This window comes from Kogia breviceps, chromosome 5, assembly GCF_026419965.1.
Source record: "Kogia breviceps isolate mKogBre1 chromosome 5, mKogBre1 haplotype 1, whole genome shotgun sequence".
NCBI lineage: Eukaryota > Metazoa > Chordata > Mammalia > Artiodactyla > Physeteridae > Kogia > Kogia breviceps.
Genome location: NC_081314.1, coordinates 143,838,025 through 143,862,438, shown reverse-complemented (window position 1 = coordinate 143,862,438; position 24,414 = coordinate 143,838,025). Strand labels below are relative to the sequence as shown.

The window sequence follows — 24,414 nt, the reverse complement described above, 5'->3', positions numbered from 1 at the left end:
GCACAGTGGTTAAGAATCCTCCTGCCAATGCAGGGGACAAGGGTTCAAGCCTTGGTCCGGGAAGATCCCACATGCCGCAGAGCAACTAAGCCCATGGGCCACCACTACTGAGCCTGTGCTCCAGAGCCCACGAGCCACAACTACTGAGCCCGGTGCTGCAACTACTGAAGCCCATGCTCTGCAACAAGAGAAGCCACTGCAATAAGAATCCCGCGCACTGCAACCAAGAATAGCCCCCGCTCGCCACAGCAACAAAGACCCAACACAGTAATGAAAACCCAACGCAGCCAAAAATAAATAAATAAATTTATAAAAAAATTTTTAAAAATAGTGACACGTTTAAAAATTTTAAAAAAGATTGAACTCAGCGGCAGTATTCTGAGTGTTGAAAGAGGGATGCATACACTTTACATTCCAAACATGCAGGCAGAAAAGCTGACCCACACAAACAATAGTGAACCCAGAGAGAAAATGAACCGTCTGCCCTGTGATCCACATGGTGTGCAAACCAACTACACACAGAGCTTTGAATCTTGTGACACCACCAAAAGGCTCTGTCATGAAGGACTTGTAAGAAAACAGCACCCTAGAAAATTTCCCTGTTAACTGGTAACCCCCCAACTATGAAAATGTACTCCCTGTAAAAGGTATACGTGGGTGGCCCTAGTGGAAAACCATTATGTGGGGTTTTTTTTCAAGTTAAATATCCCTGGGTACTGACTTAACATCTGGGAGGGGTATAAAAAAGTCTAAGGAACAGTCTCTGGCCCTAAAGGCACTTGCAGCATCGACAGAAAACCCTTTATCACAAAAGTATCTAAAACATTAGAAATAAAAACACACAACAGTAGACACTACAAGTCAATACAAAATTAGTTGACAGAGCAGTCATATTGATATTACTTAAAATGTTCTGACGAGGAAGGGAAGAAAAAAAGAAATCACTATTATCTAAAGCGGTCAGAGAAGGCTTAAAGGTCCAATAAAATATAAATAGATTGGACAGGAGGGGCCAGCGTGCACACACACACACACACACACACACTGCCCCCCCAGAGAGCTATGTATGTGTAAGAAAAACCATGGGAGGGCACAAAGTCTGGCCGGGTCAGGGAAGAGGAAACTAGTTGAGGTAGCATTCCACCCACTTGCACTGGCAACAGAAGAACTGTATTAACCCCATACAAAAATGACTGTGGGGGCTTCCCTAGTGGCGCAGTGGTTGAGAGTCCGCCTGCCAATGCAGGGGACATGGGTTCGTGCCCCGGTCCGGGAAGATCCCACGTGCCGCGGAGCGGCTGGGCCCGTGAGCCGTGGCCGCTGAGCCTGCGTGTCTGGAGCCTGTGCTCCGCAACGGGAGAGACCACAGCAGTGAGAGGCTCGTGTACCGAAGGGAAAAAAAAAAAAAATGACTGTGGGCTTGTACATAAAGATTTCCCTGCTTGATTCACCATAAATATAAGCAAACAAAATTGGCATGATGAGAGCTTTAGATGTATTTTTTAAGATAAATTTATTTTTTTTTTGGCTGCGTTGGATCTTCATTGCTGCACACGGGCTTTTCTCTTAATTGCAGCGAGCGGGTGCTACTCTGTTGTGATGCGCGGGCTTCTCACTGAGGTGGCTTCTCTTTCAGTAGTTGTGGCTCGCGGGCTCTAGAGCACAGGCTCAGTAGGTGTGGCGCACAGGCGTAGTTGCTCCACGGCATGTGGGATCTTCCCAGAGCCTGCATTGGCAGGCGGAGACTTAACCACTGCGCCACCGGGGAAGCCCACTTTAGATGTATTTTAAATCAAAGAGATGTCTATTCTCACATGAAACTATAAACTATACCCAGTAATTTTAAATACAAACACAAAACCTACAGCTATCCATAAAATTTTAGGAAGAGCGAAAAGCACAGATTCCACACCAGTCGTGTGGAATCACAGGAGACTTGGCTTCCTTGCTCCTTTCTGTATTTTCCAGGTAGGATTAAAAAAAAAAAAAGAAAAAAGAAAAGAGTTTTTGTGGGGGTTTTTTTAGGTATTACTTTTTAAAAGTTGTTTTTAAAGCACATACATCGATATTCATAAAGGTATGGAATATCATAGGAAGAATCGTAAAGAAACTAGTAATAGTGGAAAACTCTGGAAAACTGGGTGACACGACAGAAGGTCACAAGATGTACTTTCATCACATCCCTTTCTGTATCTTTTGAATTCAGTGCCACATTTACTACCTATTTAAAAACAAAATCGTTTGAATTCAGTGCCACGTTCACTACCTATTTAAAAACAAACACCGGGGGCTTCCCTGGTGGCGCAGTGGTTGAGAGTCCGCCTGCCGATGCAGGAGACACGGGTTTGTGCCCCGGTCCGGGAGGATCCCACGTGCCGCGGAGCGGCTGGGTCCGTGAGCCGTGGCCGCTGAGCCTGCGCGTCCGGAGCCTGCGCTCCACAACGGGAGAGGCCACAACAGTGAGAGGCCCGCGTACCAAAAAAAAAAAAAAAAAACCCTAAAAAACAAACAAACAAAAAAAAACACCGGGGAATTCCCACTGCAGGGGCACAGGTTTGATCCCTGGTCAGGGAACCCAAGATCCCCCGCAAGCCGCAGCACAGCCAAAAATAAATAAAGAAGAGCTTAAAAAATAAAAACAAACACCATTTTTCAAAAACCACAAGAATATGAAATGCGACGGACATTTAAATTTCCCGTATTTAATCTTCACAAACTATTAATGTATGTGGAAAAGAGTGAACAGCTGTGAATTATAAATCTTTTCCTCTAGCCTCAGTGAAATCTGTCAAAAGTCTTGCAGTATTAATTGCAAGACTACATCCTTAAGAGATAAATAAGGGTCTCGTGAGGGAGACTTTCACCAATTAGTGACCCCAGGACAGTCCACAGTGAGCGTGCCCGGCCACCCGAACGTCGACTGTGTGACCTGCCATTCACGCCACAGCTCACGAATCCCGCAGGGCCTGTGGCCTCGAAGGGGCCCAAGACCCCGAAGCTTCCTTCTGCGGCTGTCATGTCCTCAGCAGGTCGGCTGCTCATCCTCTGTGGCTAAAACGTACCTGTGAGGTGGCTGGGCGCTGGACACTGGTGTCTGCTGTAAATACGGCTGTATCACCAGCTCTGCCTCCTCTCCCAGAGCTGCAACAGCTCGGGGCCGGGTGAGTCTGAGTGATGACGGGAACCCCAAACCCACTCTGGTGACCGTGAACTAAAGCGGCACGGGGCTCCGTCTCTACACAGCTCGGTTACCAGAAATAGTAACGAACTTACTATCACACCGTCAGGGAGCGCACGATACAAAAATGATCTTTTAAACAGTCGTGCTAGAAGTTCGCTTTACAGGGCTGTGGCCCACTTGGTGATCGTTTCAGGCCCTCTGCCACCGATCGGTCGTAGCAAGTAAGTGGCCGTAGGGCAGGAAGTCACACAAGCACTTGCAAAACTGTAATTAGGAAAAAGTGCTTTTCAAAATACTGAGCAGAATTATACTTGATGGGGCAAACACGTAGCCGCTGAAATTAATTTAATCAGGCTTCCCCGTTTGTTTTTTAAGTTTGTTCCATTCTACAGAGCATAAATATTAAATGCTTTAAAAATATCCTTCATTTAAAATACATTAAATATAAAACACAGTTCAAACACAAAACAATGCATTATGGGCTCATGAATACATTTATAAAACACAGTAATGAAAAGTTAACAGCTTCAAATAAGTGGATAATACTATCCAAAGTCTTGCCCAACAAACGACATGTTAAATAGAGGAAGGAAAAAGCGCAAGCAATGTCAATTAGTGTCGTTCTCCCGGTAGTACTGCATCAGATGAAAAAACAAATTTTCAAATTCTAGCAGTGGTATTAAAATTAAGTTACTTTCTAATCTGGATTAAAAATAGCACAAAGTCTTTAAAGTACTTAAGTGATGAGAAAAGTTTGACTTTCCAGTTGGCAATGTGACCTTTAAAATATGTCGAGAGTGCAAATCACAAGTAACAACATGTAGCCCATAAAGTGAGACACTTCTTATCACAAATCTGGTGCCAGGCTGGCTGGTACACACAAGACTGACCTCCATGGCTCACGACAAACGTACAAAACTGAGATTCTTCTAAGAATCTCAACATGAAGCCCAAGAACAAACACGTTCAACAACAAAAACTAACCTGTGGCTTGTGTTTCCTTTTTTAAAAAAACAAGCAAACAAAAATAAAAACAGAACAAAAACCAATAAAACAGTATAAATCAGATTTGTGATCTCCTAAGTGAAAATTCGTTTTTGAAAGTGCTGCAGCCAAATTCATCTTCTTTTTCAGCTGAAAGGGTGAAGCACAATGGCCACAACTTTGTTACAGACTAAAATCCAACAGGTAATTCCAACACCACCTAAAAATAAAGAAATTCAACATGAGAGCATGCCAGGGGTTCCGCCCACACTTCCTGCCTCTGCTACTTTTGACTTCTAGGAAACAGAGCACTTCAGTCCTTTCTGAGTAGTGCTGGGCTAACACCAAGTTTGTGTTTCCTGGGTTCAAACTGATTAGACTTTTTTTTATGGCTGCATTGGGTCTTCGTTGCTCTGCGCGCGGGCTTTCTCTAGTTGCGGCGAGCGGGGGCTACTCTTTTGTTGCGGCGCGTGGGCTTCTCACTGTGGTGGCTTCTCTTGTTGCGGAGCACGGGCTCTAGGTGCGCATGGGCTTCAGTAGCTGTGGTGCGCGGGGCTTCAGTAGTTGTGGCTCTCAGGCTCTAGGGTGCGGACTCAGTAGTCGTGGCGCACGGACTTAGCTGCTCCGTGGCATGTGGGATCCTCCTGGGCCAGGGCTCAAACCCATGTCCCCTGCATCGGCAGGCAGAGTCTTAACCACTGTGCCACCAGGGAAGCCCCCAGACTTTCTACTGATTCACAGAGCTACCTCCTTTACTAAGCAGGAATTACTCAAAACAACAAACAAAGATTTGAAGAATTTATCTTTCCTGCCAGAGAGATGTGCATCATTATTTATGAGATTAATAGACTGTAAGACCACCCTGTCAGACGATCTGTTTTTCCCTTCCCACCAAAGCATTATAAGCACGGAGGAATGTTTACCCACACCTTTCTTGCCCCACTGATGCTGAGAGACAGGAAGAGAGGCCACAAGATGCCCGGAAGGGTGGCCTCCGGCTCCTCGGCTCAGCACTGCTGAGAGCCACCAGCTGCACAATCCCGGCTGGGTCCGGGAAGAGGGAGGGGGAGGGGGAGGACGGGGCCCGGCTAGACTGGAAATCTTTGACACGGGCGTCCCTTGGACTTGGCACTTCGCCTCCAGCATGATCACCAATCACAAGCAAGGACCGGCTGCCCAGGACGCGTACCGCAGCACCATCTCTACAGCAAAAACGGGGGACTTACAGAAATATCCTTTAACAGGGAAATTAGTAAACTATGACACATCCAAATGAAGAAAGCTATTCAAAATTCCTTAATAAAGAAATGCATTAAGCTGCCCTCTCAGCACAGCCAGCAGCACGGCCGTCTCTAAGCTGAAGAAATTTACTGATGTGGGAAAAGGCTTACATAATAAGAGGGGTAAAAACCTGTATGCGCCAGATAACCTTAACCATACAAAAATAAATAGAAAAAATGACTGGAAAAAACATACCACAATGTTAAGAGGGGCTATCCACAGCTACTGAGTCTTTTTTAAAGTTTTTTCTTATATTTCTAATCGTTCTACGATGACATGTACTAATTTTAACACCCAAAAGAAATTCTTTCAGAAGTCAAAGAATGGCCGATAGCAGGAAACGCTGCAGAGGGGCTAAGCATAGTGTGAACTGAAAAGGAGTCAGAGAATTTGGGAAGCAGAGGTGGTGTTTCAATAAACGGGCTACCAGACCCCAGGCACTGGGCTTGGATTACGGAGGCAGGCTTGGGTCGACCTGCAGCCCTGCTACTTCACATTTCGGTGACACTGGACACGTAAGTTCTCTAGACGTCAGTTCCTTTGCGGCAAGCCCCGCGTGAGGCGGAGACACGGAGCCGCGCCCGGTGGGCGGCAGGCTGAGCTCGGCCCACTGGACCTCCCGCCACACGGCCCGCACCGCGCCCGCCGGCGCCCGTGTACCTGCTACTCCAGTGGGAAACGCGACCAGGCGGTCTAGCGGAGTTATCCACCTGCTCGGCACCACGGCCACAGGGACGGAGTAGTACGTCCAGATGAGTGTGACCATCAGGGCGGCCTGCAAGGACACGGCTGGTGAGTGGAAAACATCCTGCCGGCCGCACAACCGACCGCCACGGAAGATGAGGCAACACGTAAACACACCAAGGAAACTCTCCAGGGCAGTGACCTCAAACCCCGCCCACCCAGTCCTCACAGCCAGCAGATACATCACACGATCAAACCCGCTGACAGAGTTAACCCAGGCCTCCCACGGCGCAAGTGTCCTCTCCTCGCTGAGCACCTCCTCTAAGCGGCCAGCCGACGCTAACTGCGCCTCGTCGGTGACAAAAGTGATCTCACGCCTCTCAGACCCCTGAAAAACTAGCCACCGCTCTCACCCACACACCCAAGTGCAGAGGCGAGCCCTCCGTGAGGTTAAGTGGCGGGACGAGAAGCGCGCCTGCCCTCTGCTCCCTTCCCAGCAGCGCTCGGTCAGCTGCCTTCCGCCCCCTTCGTGACCTTGAACGCGCCACTCGAGTGGGCGGACCTCAGAGAGCGTGGCTCGCTCAACCCCTCTCCCCGTGAAACCTCTCGTACCAAAGTGACAGCGCCTCAGGATCCATGTCCCCAAGCAAACCCAAACCACCTGGGCTTCGGGGGGCTGGGCGCAAATCTTTTCCCCCAGGAAGGACGACACATGGGACGGAAACTCGGAGACCATTTAAAGCAGCCACTAGGTGTGCGCGGCAGCCACTAGGTGTGCGCGACAGCCACGGCCTCGGGTGGAGGAAGCAGCAGCAGGGGCAGTGACTGCTCCGCAGCAAATGGGACAAGTCAACGTCCCCCAGGCAAGGAAGCTGGGAAGCAAAGGTCTGGGACTGAGGTGAGAATGACGTGTCCCCTGCCCGAGAGCAAACATCCACACGTCGTCACCTACACGTCTGCAGACCGAATGACAAGCAACCGCCACAGTCACTGAGCACCTGAGAAAATACAATGTCTAAAGAAGCTCTCTCACTCCCCACCCCCCAGGCGCCCAACACGGCGCTGAAACAAAGGCAAAATGAAAGGACTCCAGAGAAGTGCATCTGCTAAAAAAAAATCCCAACATTTAACAACTCTAAAAGACAAAGGCTAAAAGAGACTAAGAGAAACAAAGGCTTCATTTTAGTCTAACTTAGAAATTCACAGAGTGTTCCGAGTTATATGCTAGCAGGACCACCCAGCACAGCAGCTGAAAGTGGAAAAGCCTGAATTCCCAGGCCCGGATTCTGGGCCACAGGGTTCTGGACGACAGTCCGGTACCAACTTCAATGACCCCAGGTGACAGAATAGGACACTTACTTGCAATATGTAGAAAGCAACACTTATAACCCATTTTATCTTGGCCAACTGAGCTGTCCGTGCTTTCACTGAAAGGAAAAACAGGATGAAATGGCATCAGTCCCCCCAAAAAATGAAGAAGATATTCAAGCACACAGAAATGTTATTTCTTCTCATAAACTATTTTCTAACTATGTATGTAACATCTGCTCAATATACTTAGACAAGGGAGTTCCCTTATGGTCCGGTGGTTGGGACTCCGCGGTCTCACTGCCGAGGGCCTGGGTTTGATCCCACTAGGATCTCACAAGCTGCGCAGCATAGCCAAAAAGCAAACAAACAAAATACACACACACACGCGCACACACACACACTTAGAAAATATAAAATAGAATTTCTTAAAAGTCACCCACTGTGCCGTTATTTAAAATAGAATCACACACAGATTATGAGATTTGAAGCTTCAATTTTGAAAACTCTTAAAGCTATTCATCTAAATCAGAGATTCTTTGACGAGGCACTTACCAACAGGACTACCTCTTTCTTCCGGACTTCCCAGGCCACACAGCACACTAATCCATAAGTGGGAGCCAGGTTTGCCTCAGGCCTGGGCAGGCCCCTCTGCACGTTCTACTAGCCACGCACTCTCCCAGCACACAAGCTGACCTCCTATCCCGCAGAGGAGACCGTTAGGCACGGCGGCAAACATAAAGCCGAGTAAGACCTGCTGCCCAGCCTGAGGTCTACACTCGGATAAGGACACTGCTGGGCATTTTTTTTAGATCATTCACAAAAGCTCCTGGGAATCCACCATGAGATTGTTCTAGGCTTCTCTCAGAAAAGTGTTCAATTTGAAAATGTCAACCTACAGAGAATGAAGAAAATCAAAGATGTTAGAGGTTTCTGTGTGGTTGCGTGTTTTTTTTTGTTTGTTTGTTTGTTTTTGTTTTTTGGCCATGACTCTCGGCTTGCGGGATCTTAGTTCCCGGACCAGGGATCGAACGTGGGTCCACAGCAGTGACAGTACTGAGTCCTAACAACTAGACTGCAAGGGGAGTCTCCAGGCTTCTGCGTTCAGAAAGCAAAGGTTCACCAGCAAATAAGGAGAAAGTAACAATTATTATTACTGGGTCTCGTCTAGACAACTTAAAACTCTCTGTCAACATCAGAACCTCAAAGATCAAAGCACAGATGCTGTGCCTCTTTCTATAAAGATTTCTCTATTACTCGGCTCGCAGGAAGCCTCCCACGCTACAGATGAGAACAGTACCGTGAGTTTTGAGCTTATCAGTCATCTTGTTGATCTTCCTCTCCAGCCTGGCGTATCTGGCAAACTCGTCCATCATGTTGACTGTGGAGAGCTCCTGCCTCATACCCTGGATCTCTGCTCGCATCTGTGATTCCCGCTCCACGTCCTTCTGCAGCACCCTGGACATCTGGTGGGGGTGACAGCCGAGCTCAGCCTTCGCCCCCACCCCTCCCCCCATCCGCTCGCTGCCTCCCACAGCTGGGCACGCTGCCCTTTACCCCCACGGCCGGGCTCTGCTGCCCGGTCCCGGTCCTGCTGCCCCCGACCACAGAAACGAACCCCCCGCCCGCCCCGTGAGTCCTTCTTCAATTACGTTTTTCCTTCTGCAGATGTGCCCACGGACTGCTGCTGCACAAATGTATGTATCCTTCACTTTTACTGCAAAGTTGTGATTACAGGGTGAAACCTGAGCTTCACTCAGGTGACAAGGACCGTGCACGCCCCTCATTCCTGTAGAATCCTGTGCTAAGTGAGGTGGGCGGAGAAGGGGGTGCCGGGGGTCAGGGATGAAGCGGTGGCGGGTGAAGAGGGCATCCCCGCAGAGGGGCTGTCTCGCATGAGCGTCGGGGTCCCACAGCAGGGGGGGGCACACGGGACAAGAGGAGGTGGCAGTGGAGGCCGAGGGTGAGTTACAAAGCATTCAGCAAGTCACGGAGACCTGCTGAGGACACTGTGAGCCAGTTTTCTCGCTGAGAGAAAAGGGAGGGAGAAACTTGCATCGGGAGAGAACCAGAATGGATCCCGTGGGACTGGGTGAGAACTGGAGGCACAGGTGTGAACTCGTGGTTTTCCACAGATACACGGACAGATGAACCAACAGACGTAAATGTTTGTGAAGAGGAGCCTCTGACAACCAGGCCCCACGTGGGACACGACCGGCTTAGGCGCCCTCCTGGCCGCCCGGATAGTGGACGGGACCCAAGTGTGAGGGCACCTGCCCGCGCCGTCCCCAGACACCCCCCCCCCCAGACACACACACCGGCGAGGACACCGCCAGCGGCCCGGGCTACACATGCAGAGGCTGCCAGGTAGCACCCAACACCCCACCGGGACAGGTGAAGGTCCCAGGAGAGCAAGGGGAGAGCAAGGGGACCACACTTGCACCAGCGCGGGGAGGTCCACGGGGGACCGCGCAGGGAGGGGACCGAGAAGTCCTCAGGGACTGACCCGGAGTGATGAGTGTACCTCCCCAAATCAACGCCTACGGTACCTGGTGAGATGCAAAGAGAACACAGCATCCTTTGTGACATCCTCGCCAAACACTGAACAGACATGTCCACAGAAGGCCACTGTGCAAAATCACCGCCCTGCGATATTCGGAAATGTCATCCTCGCAATTCAAGGAAAGACCAAGACTCCTTCTAGACTGAAGAGACATGACAAGTATGTGCTATGCATGGTGCTGACTGGGCTCCTTCTGCTATAAAGGACGTCATTGGGACGAGGAAACCCTGAACGGGACAGGAGGACTGTGCCTGACAGCTGTACAGGGGGCAAGGCCACTGTTTATACACTAAAGTACTGGGGAAAGAGGGCACTCGGGTTGACAACTTACTTTCAAATGGTTCAGGAAACAAAACCCGTTCTTTCTAATGAATGTATAACTTCTCTGCACGCTTGTGTTTGTTTCACATTTTTAAAAATATATTAATAAAGATACATTAATAAACTATATTAATCTATTTCCCTGTACTGGTACATAACAGGTACACAATAAATCAGTCTGTTCCTCTAGCCCCCGATCCCCCCGCCTGGTGCACAGTAGGGTGACTCTTAAGTTCGAGCTGGCCAGCCGCGCCCCTCTTGCAGGTCCTCCCAGGGACGCCCGTACAGCCTCCCGGGACACCAGCTGAGGCCCCTTTCCAGCGCCCGAGCAATGAGGCCCTTCGGTCTCCAGAGGGCGCCTGTGCAGAAGCACAGTGTGCTTACCACTGCGCAGCCCCCTGGAGTGGGGGGGTCTTCAAACTCAACTGTCTTGTCGCCACTACCCAACACTCTAACTAAAGGACATACACTCTAGCCAGATCCACCCTAGAGCAGAAAACAGGAATGCACCACATTATCTTTAAAAATCACAAAAGCATCTTAACGAGCAAAGAGTTCATAGATGCTGCTTAAACTTTGTAAATCAAGAAACAGGGGCAGGGACTTCCCTGGAGATCCAGTTGTTAAGACTCCACGCTTCCATTGCAGAAGGCGTGGGTTCGATCCCTGGTCCGGGAAGTAAGATTCCCAAATTCCATGTGAAACAGTGCGGCACAGCCAGAAAATCAAATAAAGGTGTATTTTTTTTTAATTTGATTTTTAAAAAAACAGGTGCAGGGTGGGGAAGGGACTTTCAGAGGTGATGGAGATAATCTTTACCTTGATTGTTTTGGTGGTTACCCTGATTAAGTGTGCCAAAACTCATCAAACTGCCCATGTACAAGAAGTGAATTTCACTGAATGCAAATTACACATCAATAAACCTGACTTTAAAAACTAGGATTTAAAAAGAAATAGAGGGAGGACTTCCCTAGTGGCACAGTGGTTAAGAATCTGCCTGCCAATGCAGGCAACACAGGTTCGAGCCCTGGTCCAGGAAGATCCCACATGCCGTGGAGCAACTAAGCCCATGTGCCGTAACTACTGAGCCTGCGCTCTAGAGCCCGCAAGCCACAACTACTGAGCCCGTGAACCACAACTACCAAAGCCCACACGCCTAGAGCCCGTGCTCCGCAAAAAGAGAAGCCACCTCAATGAGAAGCCCTCGCACAGCAACAAAGACCCAACACAGCCAAAAATAAACTAAAAAAAAAAAGAAAAGAAATAGTCAAACACATTACATACACAGCTTTATAGAGAATACAGGCTGTGCTTCACAGATTTTTTTAATCGAAGGCTTGTAGCAACCCTGCATCACCCAAGTTTATTGGCACCATTTTTCCAACAGTATTTGCTCATTTCACATCTCTGTGTTACATTCTGGTAGTTCTCAAAATATTTCAAACCTTTCTATTATTGTTATATTTTTTATGGTGATCTTTGATTAGAGTTTTTTTTTTTTTTTAGGCCATACCACAGGGCTTGCGGGATCTTAGTCCCTGGACCAGGGATCGAATCCCAGCCCTCAGTGGCGAAACGGCAGAGTCCTAACCACTGGATCAGCAGAGTATTCCCTGATTAGTGATCTGTGATGTCACTACTACAGCTCACTAAAGGTTCAGATGACGGTTAGCATTTTTTAGCAATAAACAACTTTATAATTAAGGCATGTACACTTTTTTTATACAACGCTATGCTATTGCACACTTAATACACTCTAGTGTAAACATAACTTTTTTATGCACTGGGAAACCAGAAATTGCATGTGACTCACTTTTTGATATTCACTTTATTGCAGTAGCCTGGAACCAAACCCACAATATTTCCGAGGTATGCTGTACATAAAACAATTAAAAACTGGAAAGGCCAAAACTGGTTACTCAGGAGTGGAAAGTGAGTGAAGGCAGGAGAATAAACTTGAGGGGAACTGAAGAGATTTGTGGTTAAAATTAGGAAATGCAGTGCTTGAAGAAAAAATGAATATAAAACATCTACAAGTACAAAAAAAGAAAATTTGGAAGTGTTTAAGTTTGCAAATAGGTACCTACATTAATCCAAGACCTCCTTACAAATAACTGTTAAAATATACTAGAATTATGAATTGAAATGTAAGATTTAAGGAAATTTGAATTTTTAAAATGTTCTTAATATTAATTCTTTAAAATATTTATTTATTTGGCTGCGCCAGGTCTTAGTTGCGGCATGTGGGATCCAGTTCCCCAACCAGGGATCAAACCTGGGCCCCCTACACTGGAAGCATGGAGCCCTAGCCACTGGACCACCAGGGAAGTCCCAATATTAATTTTTAAAACATAAACATCTGGGACTTCCCTGTTGGCGCAGTGGTTAAGAATCCACCTGCCAATGCAGGGGACATGGGTTTGAGCCCTGGTCTGGGAAGATCCCACATACCACGGAGCAACTAAGCCTGTGCACCACAGCTACTGAGCCTGCGCTCTAGAGCCATGCGCCACAACTACTGAGCCCGTGCGCCACAACTACTGAGCCCGCGCACCTAGAGCCCGTGCTCCGCAACAAGAGGAGCCAGCGCAATGAGAAGCCGGCGCACCGCGACTAAGAGTAGCCCCCACTCGCCGTAACTAGAGAAAGCCCATGCGCAACAACGAGGACCCAAAGCAGCCAAAAATAAGTGAATAAAATAAATAAATTTTTAAAATATATATCTGAAGTCTTTTTTAAAAAATTTCTATCAGGTTTTTGTTTTGGGGGGGCTGCGTTGGGTCTTCGTCGCTGCATGCGCACTTTCTCTAGTTGCGGCGAGCAGGGGCCACTCTTCCTTGCACGGCGCGGGCTTCTCATTGCAGTGGCTTCTCCTGTTGCGGAGCACGGGCTCTAGGTGCGCGGGCTTCAGTAGTCTCTTAACCACTGTGCCACCAGGGAAGTCCCCTGAAGTTTTTATGTACTCAAGGGCGTATTAAATCTCCCGCTTGACAGAGGCTGATAAGCTGTGTAGCGTATGGTTTTTCAAGGACCTGGAGATGGGTCCACAAATAATTCTAAAGCAGGAAAGTAAATAAGTTTTTAAAGATCAGTGAGGGAATTTCCCAGCGGGCCAGTGGTTAGGGCTTGGCACCTTCACTGCCTGCTGCCCAGGATCAAACCCTGGTCAGGGAACTGAGATCCCGCAAGCCGCAGGAGGAGGCCATCGATCAATAAACAAACAAAATTTGCTTACGATGGACAACAACTCCAGAGGGAGAGTCTGGAGAGACAGCAAGGGCAGAGCGAATCCTCCGCCGCTCCTGCCACCAGACGCTGGCCCTCGGCCTGTGTGAGGTCACAGGGCGCCCCTCAGCCACGCTCTGATCCTGCCCGAGTGGGACACTCCCTCTGCCGACACAATGCCAGGACCCGTGGTGGCACGGGGGTGTTCAAACCCTCACTTCCCACTCGACGGCTGGTCCTCGCTGGACCGGCCCCATCAGAAGATCGTGCCCGACGACACTTACAGCCCAAAGGCTCCTCCCTCCCGGGACACAGCAGGCATCCCTGGGAACGGCGGCTCAGGCGTGTCCCTAACACTGCAGGGAGACCCCTCACCCCGGGAAGGGCCCAAGGTCCAGAACAACCCCACATGCCCCTCGGCCAGGACCGGCCAAGTCGGGCACACGCCTCGGGGCCCTAGTCTCCAGCACGGGGGAGTCCGCATCCGCCAGGCCGCCCCTGCTCATGCGCACTCAACCCCCGTCGCCGCCTCTGTCACCTCCTCAAACAGCACTTGGGGCCCATCCTCATGCTGGTCCACAGCAAGAACTCCCTAGGCGACCGTGCTCCCTGGGAACGGGGAGGGTTTCAGCAAGGCCCGCAGCCCCATCCATTAGCAGAGAGGCTGCTTAAAATCATAATAAGAGGGCTTCCCTGGTGGCCCAGAGTCCGCCTGTCAATGCAGGGGACATGGTTCGTGCCCTGGTCCGGGAAGATCCCACATGCCACGGAGTGGCTGGGCCCGTGAGCCGTGGCCGCTGAGCCTGCGCGTCTGGAGCCTGTGCTCTGCAACAGGAGAGGCCACAGCAGTGAGAGGCCCGCGTACCGCAAAAAAAAAAAAAAAAAATCATAATAAGGCTACAGATACCCCAAAACACACCACCAGACATGGACCTGCCCACCAGAAAGCCAAGACCCAGCTTCATCCACCAGAACACAGGCACTAGTCCCCTCAACCAGGAAACCTACTCAACCCACTGAACCAACCTTAGCCCCTGGGGACAGACACCAAAAACAACGGGAACTACATACCTGCAGCCTGCGAAAAGGAGACCCCAAACACAGTAAGGTAAGCAACAAGAGAAGACAGAAAAACACACAGCAGATGAAGGAGCGAGGTAAAAACCCACCAGACCTAACAAGTGAAGAGGAAATAGGCAGTCTACCTGAAAAAGAATTCAAAATAATGATAGTAAAGATGATCCAAAATCTTGGAAATAGAATAGAGAAAATGCAAGAAACATTTAACAAGGACCTAGAAGAACTAAAGAGGAAGCAAGCAATGATGAACAACACAACAAATGAAACTTAAAATACTCTAGATGGGATCAATAGCAGAATAACTGAGGCAGAAGAACGGGTAAGTGACCTGGAAGATAAAATAGTGGAAATAACTACTGCAGAGCAGAATAAAGAAAAAAGAATGAAAAGAACTGAAGACAGTCTCAGAGACCTCTGGGACAACATTAAACGCACCAAAATTCGAATTATAGGGGTCCCAAGAGAAGAAGAGAAAAAGAAAGGGACTGAGAAAATATTTGAAGCGATTATAGTTGAAAACTTCCCTAGTATGGGAAAAGAAATAGTTAATCAAGTCCAGGAAGCAGAGAGAGCCCCATACAGGATAAATCCAAGGAGAAACATGCCAATACACATATTAATCAAACTATCAAAAATTAAATGCAAAGAAAACATATTAAAAGCAGCAAGGGAAAAACAACAAATAACACACAAGGGAATCCCCATAAGATTAACATCTGATCTTTTAGCAGAAACTCTACAAGCCAGAAGTGAGTGGCAGGACATATTTAAAGTGATGAAGGAGAAAAACCTACAACCAAGATTACTCTATCCAGCAAGGATCTCATTCAGATTTGATGGAGAAATTAAAACCTTTACAGACAAACAAAAGCTGAGAGAGTTCAGCACGACCAAACGAGCTTTACAACAAATGCTAAAGGAACTTCTCTAGGCAAGAAACACAAGAGAAGGAAAACACCTACAATAACAAACCCGAAACAATTAAGTAAATGGGAATAGGAACATACATATCGATAATTACTGTAAATGTAAATGGATTAAATGCTCCCACCAAAAGACACAGACTGGCTGAATGGATACAAAAACAAGACCCGTATATATGCTGTCTACAAGAGACCCACTTCAGACCTAGGGACACATACAGACTGAAAGTGAGGGGATGGAAAAAGATATTCCATGCAAATGGAAATCAGAAGAAAGCTGGAGTAGCAATTCTCATATCAGACAAAATAGACTTTAAAATAAAGACTATCACAAGACACAAAGAAGGATACTACATAATGAACAAGGGATCAATCCATGAAGAAGATATAACAATGGTAAATATTTATGCACCCAACATAGGCGCACCTCAATACATAAGGCAAATAGTAACAGCCATAAAGGGGAAATCGACAGTAACACAATCATAGTAGGGGACTTTAAAAGCCCACTTTCACCAATGGACAGAGCATCCAAAATGAAAATAAATAAGGAAACACAAGTTTTAAATGACACATTAAACAAGATGGACTTAATTGATATTTATAGGACATTCCATCCAAAAACAACAGAATAAACATTTTTCTCAAGTGCTCATGGAACATTCTCCAGGATAGATCATATCTTGGGGTCACAAATCTAGCCTTGGTAAATTTAAGAAAATTGAAATCGTATCAAGTATCTTTTCTGACCACAATGTTATGAGACTAGATATCAATTACAGGAAAAGATGTGAAAAAAAATACAAACACATAGAGGCCAAACAATACACTACTTAATAACGAAGTGATCACTGAAGAAATCAAAGAGGAAATCAAACCATACCTAGAAACAAATGACAATGGAGACACAATGACCCAAAACCTATGGGATGCAGCAAAAGCAGTTCTAAGAGGGAAGTTTATAGCAATACAATCCTACCTTAACAGGAAACATCTCGAACAAACAACCAAACCTTGCACCTAAGCCAATTAGAGAAAGAAGAACAAAAAAAACCCCAAATTTAGCAGACGGAAAGAAAACATAAAGATCACATCAGAAATAAATGAAAAAGAAATGAAGGAAACGATAGCAAAGATCAATAAAACTAAAAGCTGGTTCTTTGAGAAGATAAACAAAATGGATAAACCATTAGCCAGACTCATCAAGAAAAAAAGGGAGAAGACTCAAATCAATAGAATTAGAAATGAAAAAGGAGACGTAACAACTGTCACTGCAGAAATACAAAACATTATGAGATTACTACAAGCAACTCTATGCAATAAAATGTACAACCTGGAAGAAATGGACAAATTCTTAGAAATGCACAAGCTGCCGAGACTGAACCAGGAAGAAATAGAAAATATGAACAGACCAATCACAAGCACTGAAATTGAAACTGTAATTAAAAATCTTCCAACCAACAAAAGCCCAGGACCAGATGGCTTCACAGGTGAATTCTATCAAACATTTAGAGAAGAGCTAACACACCTTTCCTTCTCATACTCTTCCAAAAGATAGCAGACGGAGGAACACTCCCAAACTCATTCTATGAGGCTACCATCACCCTGATACCAAAACCAAACAAAGACATCACAAAGAAAGAAAACTACAGGCCAATATCACTGATGAACATAGACGCAAAAATCCTCATCAAAATACTAGCAAACAGAATCCAACAGCACATTAAAAGGATCATACACCATGATCAAGTGGGGTTTATTCCAGGAATGCAAGGATTCTTCAATATATGCAAATCAATCAATGTGATACACCATATCAACAAACTGAAGGAGAAAAACCATATGACCATCTCAATAGATGCAGAGAAAGCTTTCAACAAAATTCAACACCCATTTATGATAAAAACCCCACAGAAAGTAGGCATAGAGGGAACTTTCCTCAACATAATAAAGGCCATATATGACAAACCCACAGCCAACATCATCCTCAATGGTAAAAAACTGAAACTATTTCCACTAAGATCAGGAACAAGACAAGGTTGCCCACTCTCACCACTCTCATTCAACATAGTTTTGGAAGTTCTAGCCACAGCAATCAGAGAAGAAAAAGAAATAAAAGTAAAAGGAGTGCTTCCCTGGTGGCGCAGTGGTTGAGAGTCTGCCTGCCGATGCAGGGGACACGGGTTCGTGCCCCGGTCCGGGAAGATCCCACATGCCGCGGAGCCACTGGGCCCGTGAGCCATGGCCGCTGAGCCTGCGCGTCCAGAGCCTGTGCTCTGCAACGGGGGGAGAGGCCACAGCAGTGAGAGGCCCGCGTACCGCAAAAAAAAAAAAAAAAAAAAGAAATAAAAGGAATCCAAATCGGAAAGAAGAAGTAAAGCTGTCACTGTTTGCAGACGACATGATACTATACATAGAGAATCATAAAGATGCTACCAGAAAACTACTAGAGCTAATCAATGAATTTGGTAAAGTAGCAGGATACAAAATTAATGCACAGAAATCTCTGGCATTCTTATACAGTAATAATGAAAAATCTGAGAGGGAAATTAAGAAAACACCCCCATTTACCACTGCAACAAAAAGAATAAAATATCTAGGAATAAACCTACCTAAGGAGACAAAAGACCTGTATGCAGAAAATTATAAGACACTGATGAAGGAAATTAAAGATGCTACAAATAGGTGGAGAAATATACCATGTTCTTGGATTGGAAGAATCAACATTGTGAAAATGACTCTACTACCCAAAGCAATCTACAGAATCAATGCTATCCCTATCAAATTACCACTGGCATTTTTTACAGAACTAGAACAAAAAATTTCACAATTTGTATGGAAACACAAAAGACTGCGAATAGCCAAAGCAATCTTGAGAACGAAAAATGGAGCTGGAGGAATCAGGCTCCCTGACTTCAGACTATACTACAAGGCTACAGTAATCAAGACAGTATGGTACTGGCACAAAAACAGAAATATAGATCAGTGCAACAGGATAGAAAGTCCAGAGATAAACCCACACACATATGGTCACCTTATCTTTGATAAAGGAGGCAAGAACATACAGTGGAGAAAAGACAGCCTCTTCAATAAGTGGTGCTGGGAAAACTGGACAGGTACATGTAAAAGTATGAAACTAGAACACTCCCTAACACCATACACAAAAATAAACTCAAAATGGGTTAAAGACCTAAATGTAAGGCCAGACACTATCAAACTCTTAGAGGAAAACATAGGAAGAACACTCTATGACATAAATCACAGCAAGATCCTTTTTGACCCACCTCCTAGAGAAATGGAAACAAAACAAAAATAAACAAATGGGACCTAAGGATACTTAAAAGCTTTTGCACAGCAAAAGATACCATAAACAAGACCAAAAGACGACCCTCAGAATGGGAGAAAATATTTTTAAATGAAGCAACTGACAAAGGATTAATCTCCAAAATTTACAAGCAACTCATGCAGCTCAATAACAAAAAAACAAACAACCCAATCCAAAAATGGGCAGAAGACCTAAATAGACATTTCTCCAAAGAAGATATACAGATTGACAACAAACACATGAAAGAATGCTCAACATCATTAATCATTAGAGAAATGCAAATCAAAACTACAATGAGATATCATCTCACACAGGTCAGAATGGCCATCATCAAAAACTCTAGAAACAGTAAATGCTGGAGAGGGTGTGGAGAAAAGGGAACACTCTTGCACTGTTGGTTGGAATGTAAATTGATACAGCCACTGTGGAGAACAGTATGGAGGTTCCTTAAAAAACTACAAATAGAACTACCATACGACGCAGAAATCCCACTACTGGGCATATACCCTGAGGAAACCATAATTCAAAAAGAATCATGTTCCAAAATGTTCATTGCAGCTCTATTTACAATAGCCGGGACATGGAAGCAACCTAAGTGTCCGTCGACAGATGAATGGATAAAGAAGATGTGGCCCATATATAAAATGGAATATTACTCAGCCATAAAAAGAAACGAAATTGAGTTTTTTGTAGTGAGGTGGATGGACCTGGAGTCTGTCATACAGAGTGAAGTAAGTCAGAAGGAGAAAAACAAATACCATATGCTAACACATATATATGGAATCTAAGGGAAAAAAATGTCATGAAAAGCCTAGGGGTAGGATGGGAATAAAGACACAGACCTACTAGAGCATGGACTTGAGGATACGGGGAGGGGGAAGGGTAAGCTCTGACGAAGTGACAGAGTGACATGGACATAAATACACTACCAAACATAGGGTGGATAGCTAGCGGGAAGCAGCCGCGTAGCACAGGGAGATCAGCTCGGTGCTCTGTGACCACCTAGAGGGGTGGGATAGGGAGGGTGGGAGGGAGAGAGATGCAAGAGGGAAGAGATATGGGAACATATGTATACGTATAACTGATTCACTCTGTTGTAAAGCAGAAACTAACACACCATTGTAAAACAATTACACTCCAATAAAGATGTTTAAAAAAACAAAAATAAAGAACTCCTAACTTAACCACAGAAACGCAGCCACTCACACTCGATGTGGGCCTGCAGAGAGTGCCCTTCCTCTAGGGACAGCTCCTGAAGCCCCGTTAGAAAAGGGGCCACAGACCTGAATAGACGTTTTTCAAAGATATACAGATGGCCAATAAGCAAATGAAATGATGTTCAGCATCACTAGTCATTAGGAAAATGCAAATCAAAACCACAGAGAGAAGTCACTTTGCATCCATTAGGATGGCTATTATCCAAAAAGGAAAAATAATAACTAAAAATAACAAGTGTTGGAGAATGTGGGGAAAATGGAACACTTGTGCATTGCTGTTGAGAATTTACATGATGCAGCCGCTGTGGAAAACAGTACAGCAGTTTCTCAAAAAAATTAAAAACAGAATTACCATATGATAAAGCAATTCCACTTCTGGGTATTTACCCAAAAGAACTGAAAGCAGAGATTTGAATAAACACTTGTACACCAATGTTCTAGCAGCATTATTCACAATGGTCAAAAGGCAGAAACAATCCAAATGTCCGTCAAAAGATGAACAAACAAAATGTGGTATATACATACAGGGGAATATTATTCAGCCTTAAAAAGGACAGAAATCCTAACACAGGCTGCAACAGGGATGAACCCCAAGGACATTATGCTGAGTGAAATAAGCCAGACATAAAAGGACAAATACTACATTATTTCACTTATATGAGGTGCCTATAACAGTCAGATTCATAGAGACGGAAAGTAAAATGGTGGTTGCCAGGGACTGGGGGAAGGGGCATGTGGATAACGCCCCATGTTTTCTGGGGACAGAGTCTCAGTTTAGGAAGCTGCAGTTCTGGAGACGAAGGGTGATGAACAGCTGCACAACAATGTGAGTGGCCTCAATGTCACTGAACTATGTACCTGAAAACGGTTAACACGGTAAATTTTACGTTATGTATATTTTACCACAATTTTTAAAAAATAAGAAAAATGAAAAGTGGGCTGGGGCCTACCCTTCAAGGGTCTTTTATGCAATGCTGAGTACTTCGGACAACATCTTGAAGACAAGGAAGCATCAGGAAAGATTCCCAACGGGGGATGGGATTAAGAGAGAATTGCCTCAGGACAACTTGGGTGATAAGGTCCTAGAATAGTTTTGCACAAAACAGGCACCCAATGGATACCAGTAGAGTAGAAAAAAAGAAGTAGAAACCCTGTCTAGTCTTATATACCCCACCACCACCACCACCAATTTATACCAGGAGAGAAAAGCAGAACCGAGTTCCCAGGATACTGCTACAGGGTGCAGCTCCTCACTCCCACTGGCGGCCTACAGAGGGCGCCCTTCCGCGGAGAACAGCTCCTCACCTTCTCCACACGCACCTCCCATCAAATATGCCACCAAACCCCCTATTCACGCTCCAACAGGCAGAGGAGCAGACCTCGGAGAATCACAAACCAAGGATCAAACCTCCACCCCAGCAATCACTAGCTGGATGTCTTAGGACAGCTACTAGACTCTGAGTCAAACACACCTCCTCTGGGAGGTACAGGAAGATGGCACGACAGTCACAGCAACCGTGGCGACTGGACACGAGGAAATTACTCATGATGGACAAAACGCCCCGCAGACAGTGCTCCCAAGTGCCCGTCGCTCCTCTGGGTATAGGAAACATCACAGAGCACTGGGATTCTAAGTCTACACTGTCTCCAACCCCTCCCGCCCCAAGAATGGGGGCCCCTGCATCCTGAGACCCGTCCCCAGGGACCCTTCAACAGCTGCACTGCACGTGAGAAGACGAGACTTCCCGGAGCCCCGGACGCCGTGCTGCAGGCACTGGCCCTCCCCACGCCCCGACCCCAGCAGCCTGAGGCTGCTCGACGCCCCCAGGAACCAGAGAATAACAGAAATGAGTGCAGCCGGCAGAAAGGCCCTGAGGACTCCAGGCCGCTGCCACGCGAAAACGTGGCCAAGAGTTAACAGGCTTTTTTTTTTTTCTCCCCAAGAATCCAGAAAACCAGATATGGGGGTAAAGCGTTGCGACTTGACGCTAGCAACTCACTCAAAAACATCTTAAAATACAGAACGGCCCAACCAAGACGCCTCTGCAGGCCGAATCCGGCCGTCGTACCGGATTTGAAACCCGTGTCGGCACGCTGCGGCGGAGACCCCACCGGCCCCTGGAAGGCCAGATAGCCACTTACGAAGGAGGAGAAGGACGGGAGGAGGATCCTGAGTACATTGCACCCAAACACGAAGCTGAGCACCAGCAGCCAAGCCCAGCGGTCGGCCTCGGCCGCGCTCATCTCGGAGGCTCAGGGCGGCGCCAGCTCGGCTAAAGCAGCTCCACCTGGGACCAAGCCGACGCCGCGCGTGCGCAGTGAGCCCAGCGCCCGCAGAGGCGCGCCGCTGCGCCTGCGCACTGCGCCGCACTCGGGGGGGGGCGGGGCCATCTTTTGCTCCGGGCTCTGGTTAACGCCAGCCTTGCCCTTGGCCTTCCCGGCTTCCGTAGAGTTCTCGCACCCGCCCCACCACCCAGGCGAACCTGTTTTCCAAATTCGGCCTGCACCGTGTCTCTGGTTTTGTTGTATCTGCAAAGCACTTGTGTGATTATGTAATTAATACTTTCTTTAAACTGACTCACCTTTATTCCTAAATAAATGTATTTTTGTTTTTATTTATTTATTTAGCCGTACGCGGGCCTCTCACTGTTGTGACCTCTCCTGTTGCGGAACACAGGCTCCGGACGCGCAGGCTCAGCGGCCACGGCTCACGGGCCCAGCCGCTCCGCGGCACGTGGGATCTTCCCGGACCGGGGCACGAACCCGCGTCCCCTGCATCGGCAGGCGGACTCCCAACCACTGCGCCACCAGGGAAGCCCAATAAATATTCTTCAATAAACCTTTCCGTAAATAGAAAGCTACGGTAATGATAGTAGCAAGTAACCGTAAAAAGAAAAACGTTTTGTAAGTAGTTTTTAGTAAGTAGTGTTTACATTTCAAAGCTAAACATTGTAATAAATCTAAGTAATTTACAAAACTGCATACCTGAGGTCCTGGTTACATTCAGCCTGTAATAAAGTAGCCTACATTTACGGGAAGATGAGGTTTTACAGCAAAAGAATCCTAACTCACAGTTACGTGTAGTAGGTAAAGCAAAAGATGATTAGCTGCCTCTTCTGCCCTGGTTGGAGTCTGAGAACTAATTCCCAATCAGAATGAATCGAGGAGCTGTGGTTCTACAAATTTCTGATTAAAGAAAACATGTGAAGTGAAACTATTCGATAGTGGTAGAGGGAATTATTTCCATGGAGAGGTTTCTTGGCCGGTAGGTGATGCTGAACTGACCAAAACAAAAGACAGGCCTGGAGCCTGCTTCTCTTCCATAGCCTTACCCTCTACCTGGACCATCCAAGGCAGCCTGGCTACTAGCTCCTCTACCCACTAAAGGCTTGGAAGGATTGGAAGTAGAAACCATCTCGTGAAAAGTGATGGCAGATCCTCCGGCCTCCATCTCCCGGCCCCGTCTCTGCTTTTCAGGCAGAAGAGGAGAGCATCGCCTGCTCCCCACCCGTACCACACCCCATCCCAGTGCCACATCCGCCCAGGAGGAGGATCACCGATTCCTGGTGAGACGAGAATTTGACAAAAAACCCTGGAGAATGTCCTTGACTGTACAACAGTGGTAGGAGAGGACCAGCAGTACCTGGCCAGTGTGAACAACTCAGCTCTCTCCTATTGCTCCATCTGGGCAGCTCCTAAGAAGAGCACTAACAATTAAAGGCTGCCAACACCATCCGAGTACCACACTAGGCCATCAAGTTAAAAAAAAAAAAAAAAGTATCCGTCCCACAGAAAATAAAGATTGTGATGTCACAAATGGATTTCGGTCCAGAGCAAGACTGGTAGAAAATACTAACACCATTGGGGGTTTTCATCAAACCATTTCTTGTTCAGAACAAACAGGTCTCTAACCTCTAACATAATACAACAATTCCTCTTCATAGGACTTCAGAGAATGTGTTTAGCAAGCCCTATATCAGTGACTTTTATGTTGATTTTAAGCCAATCACGACTGAGATTGGAGAAATGAGTACTCTAATAATTAGAGACCAACTCTCCGTCAGAGACTCAGAGGAGTGTGAGCAGGGACCAGAGACGCGCCCAGAACTGAGCGATTTAGGGCCAGTGACTGAGGGTGGCCCACCCGAGGCAGAGTCTTCTCAAGGCAGGCACACCCAGAAGGCAACACTGAAATGCAACGTGAAAATGAGAGTGCCTCAACTATTCCCAAAACAGGGAAAACAGAGGGGACAAAGAGAAGAAACAATTTAGCGGGAACTGAATTTACCTCTTCTTAGCTTTGCCTGCCTGGTTTTACTAAA

The 24,414-nt window shown here is 46.7% G+C and overlaps 1 protein-coding gene across 1 annotated transcript; it reads right to left on the bottom strand.

The window, feature by feature from the left end:
- Nucleotides 1–2,682: 2,682 nt before the first annotated feature.
- On the bottom strand, nt 2,683–22,454 carry GET1 (guided entry of tail-anchored proteins factor 1). Its single transcript, XM_059065298.2, has 5 exons — nt 22,235–22,454; nt 8,739–8,904; nt 7,490–7,557; nt 6,107–6,221; nt 2,683–4,385 (listed from the first exon to the last, which is right to left on the bottom strand). Exons 1-5 carry the CDS (start codon nt 22,334–22,336, stop codon nt 4,312–4,314), a joined length of 525 nt encoding a protein of 174 aa, XP_058921281.1. The 5' UTR covers nt 22,337–22,454; the 3' UTR covers nt 2,683–4,311.
- Nucleotides 22,455–24,414: the final 1,960 nt, after the last annotated feature.

What these genes read in the sequence shown, in the direction of transcription:
- GET1 (XM_059065298.2), bottom strand. Translation starts at nt 22,336, where the DNA reads ATGAGCGCGGCCGAGGCCGACCGCTGGGCTTGGCTGCTGGTGCTCAGC. An exon ending in TCCCGTCCTTCTCCTCCTTC is followed by an intron (nt 8,905 to 22,234) that starts GTAAGTGGCTAT and finishes CACCCCCACCAG; the next exon opens with ATGTCCAGGGTGCTGCAGAA. An exon ending in GTTTCCCACTGGAGTAGCAG is followed by an intron (nt 4,386 to 6,106) that starts GTACACGGGCGC and finishes CTTTATTTTTAG; the next exon opens with GTGGTGTTGGAATTACCTGT.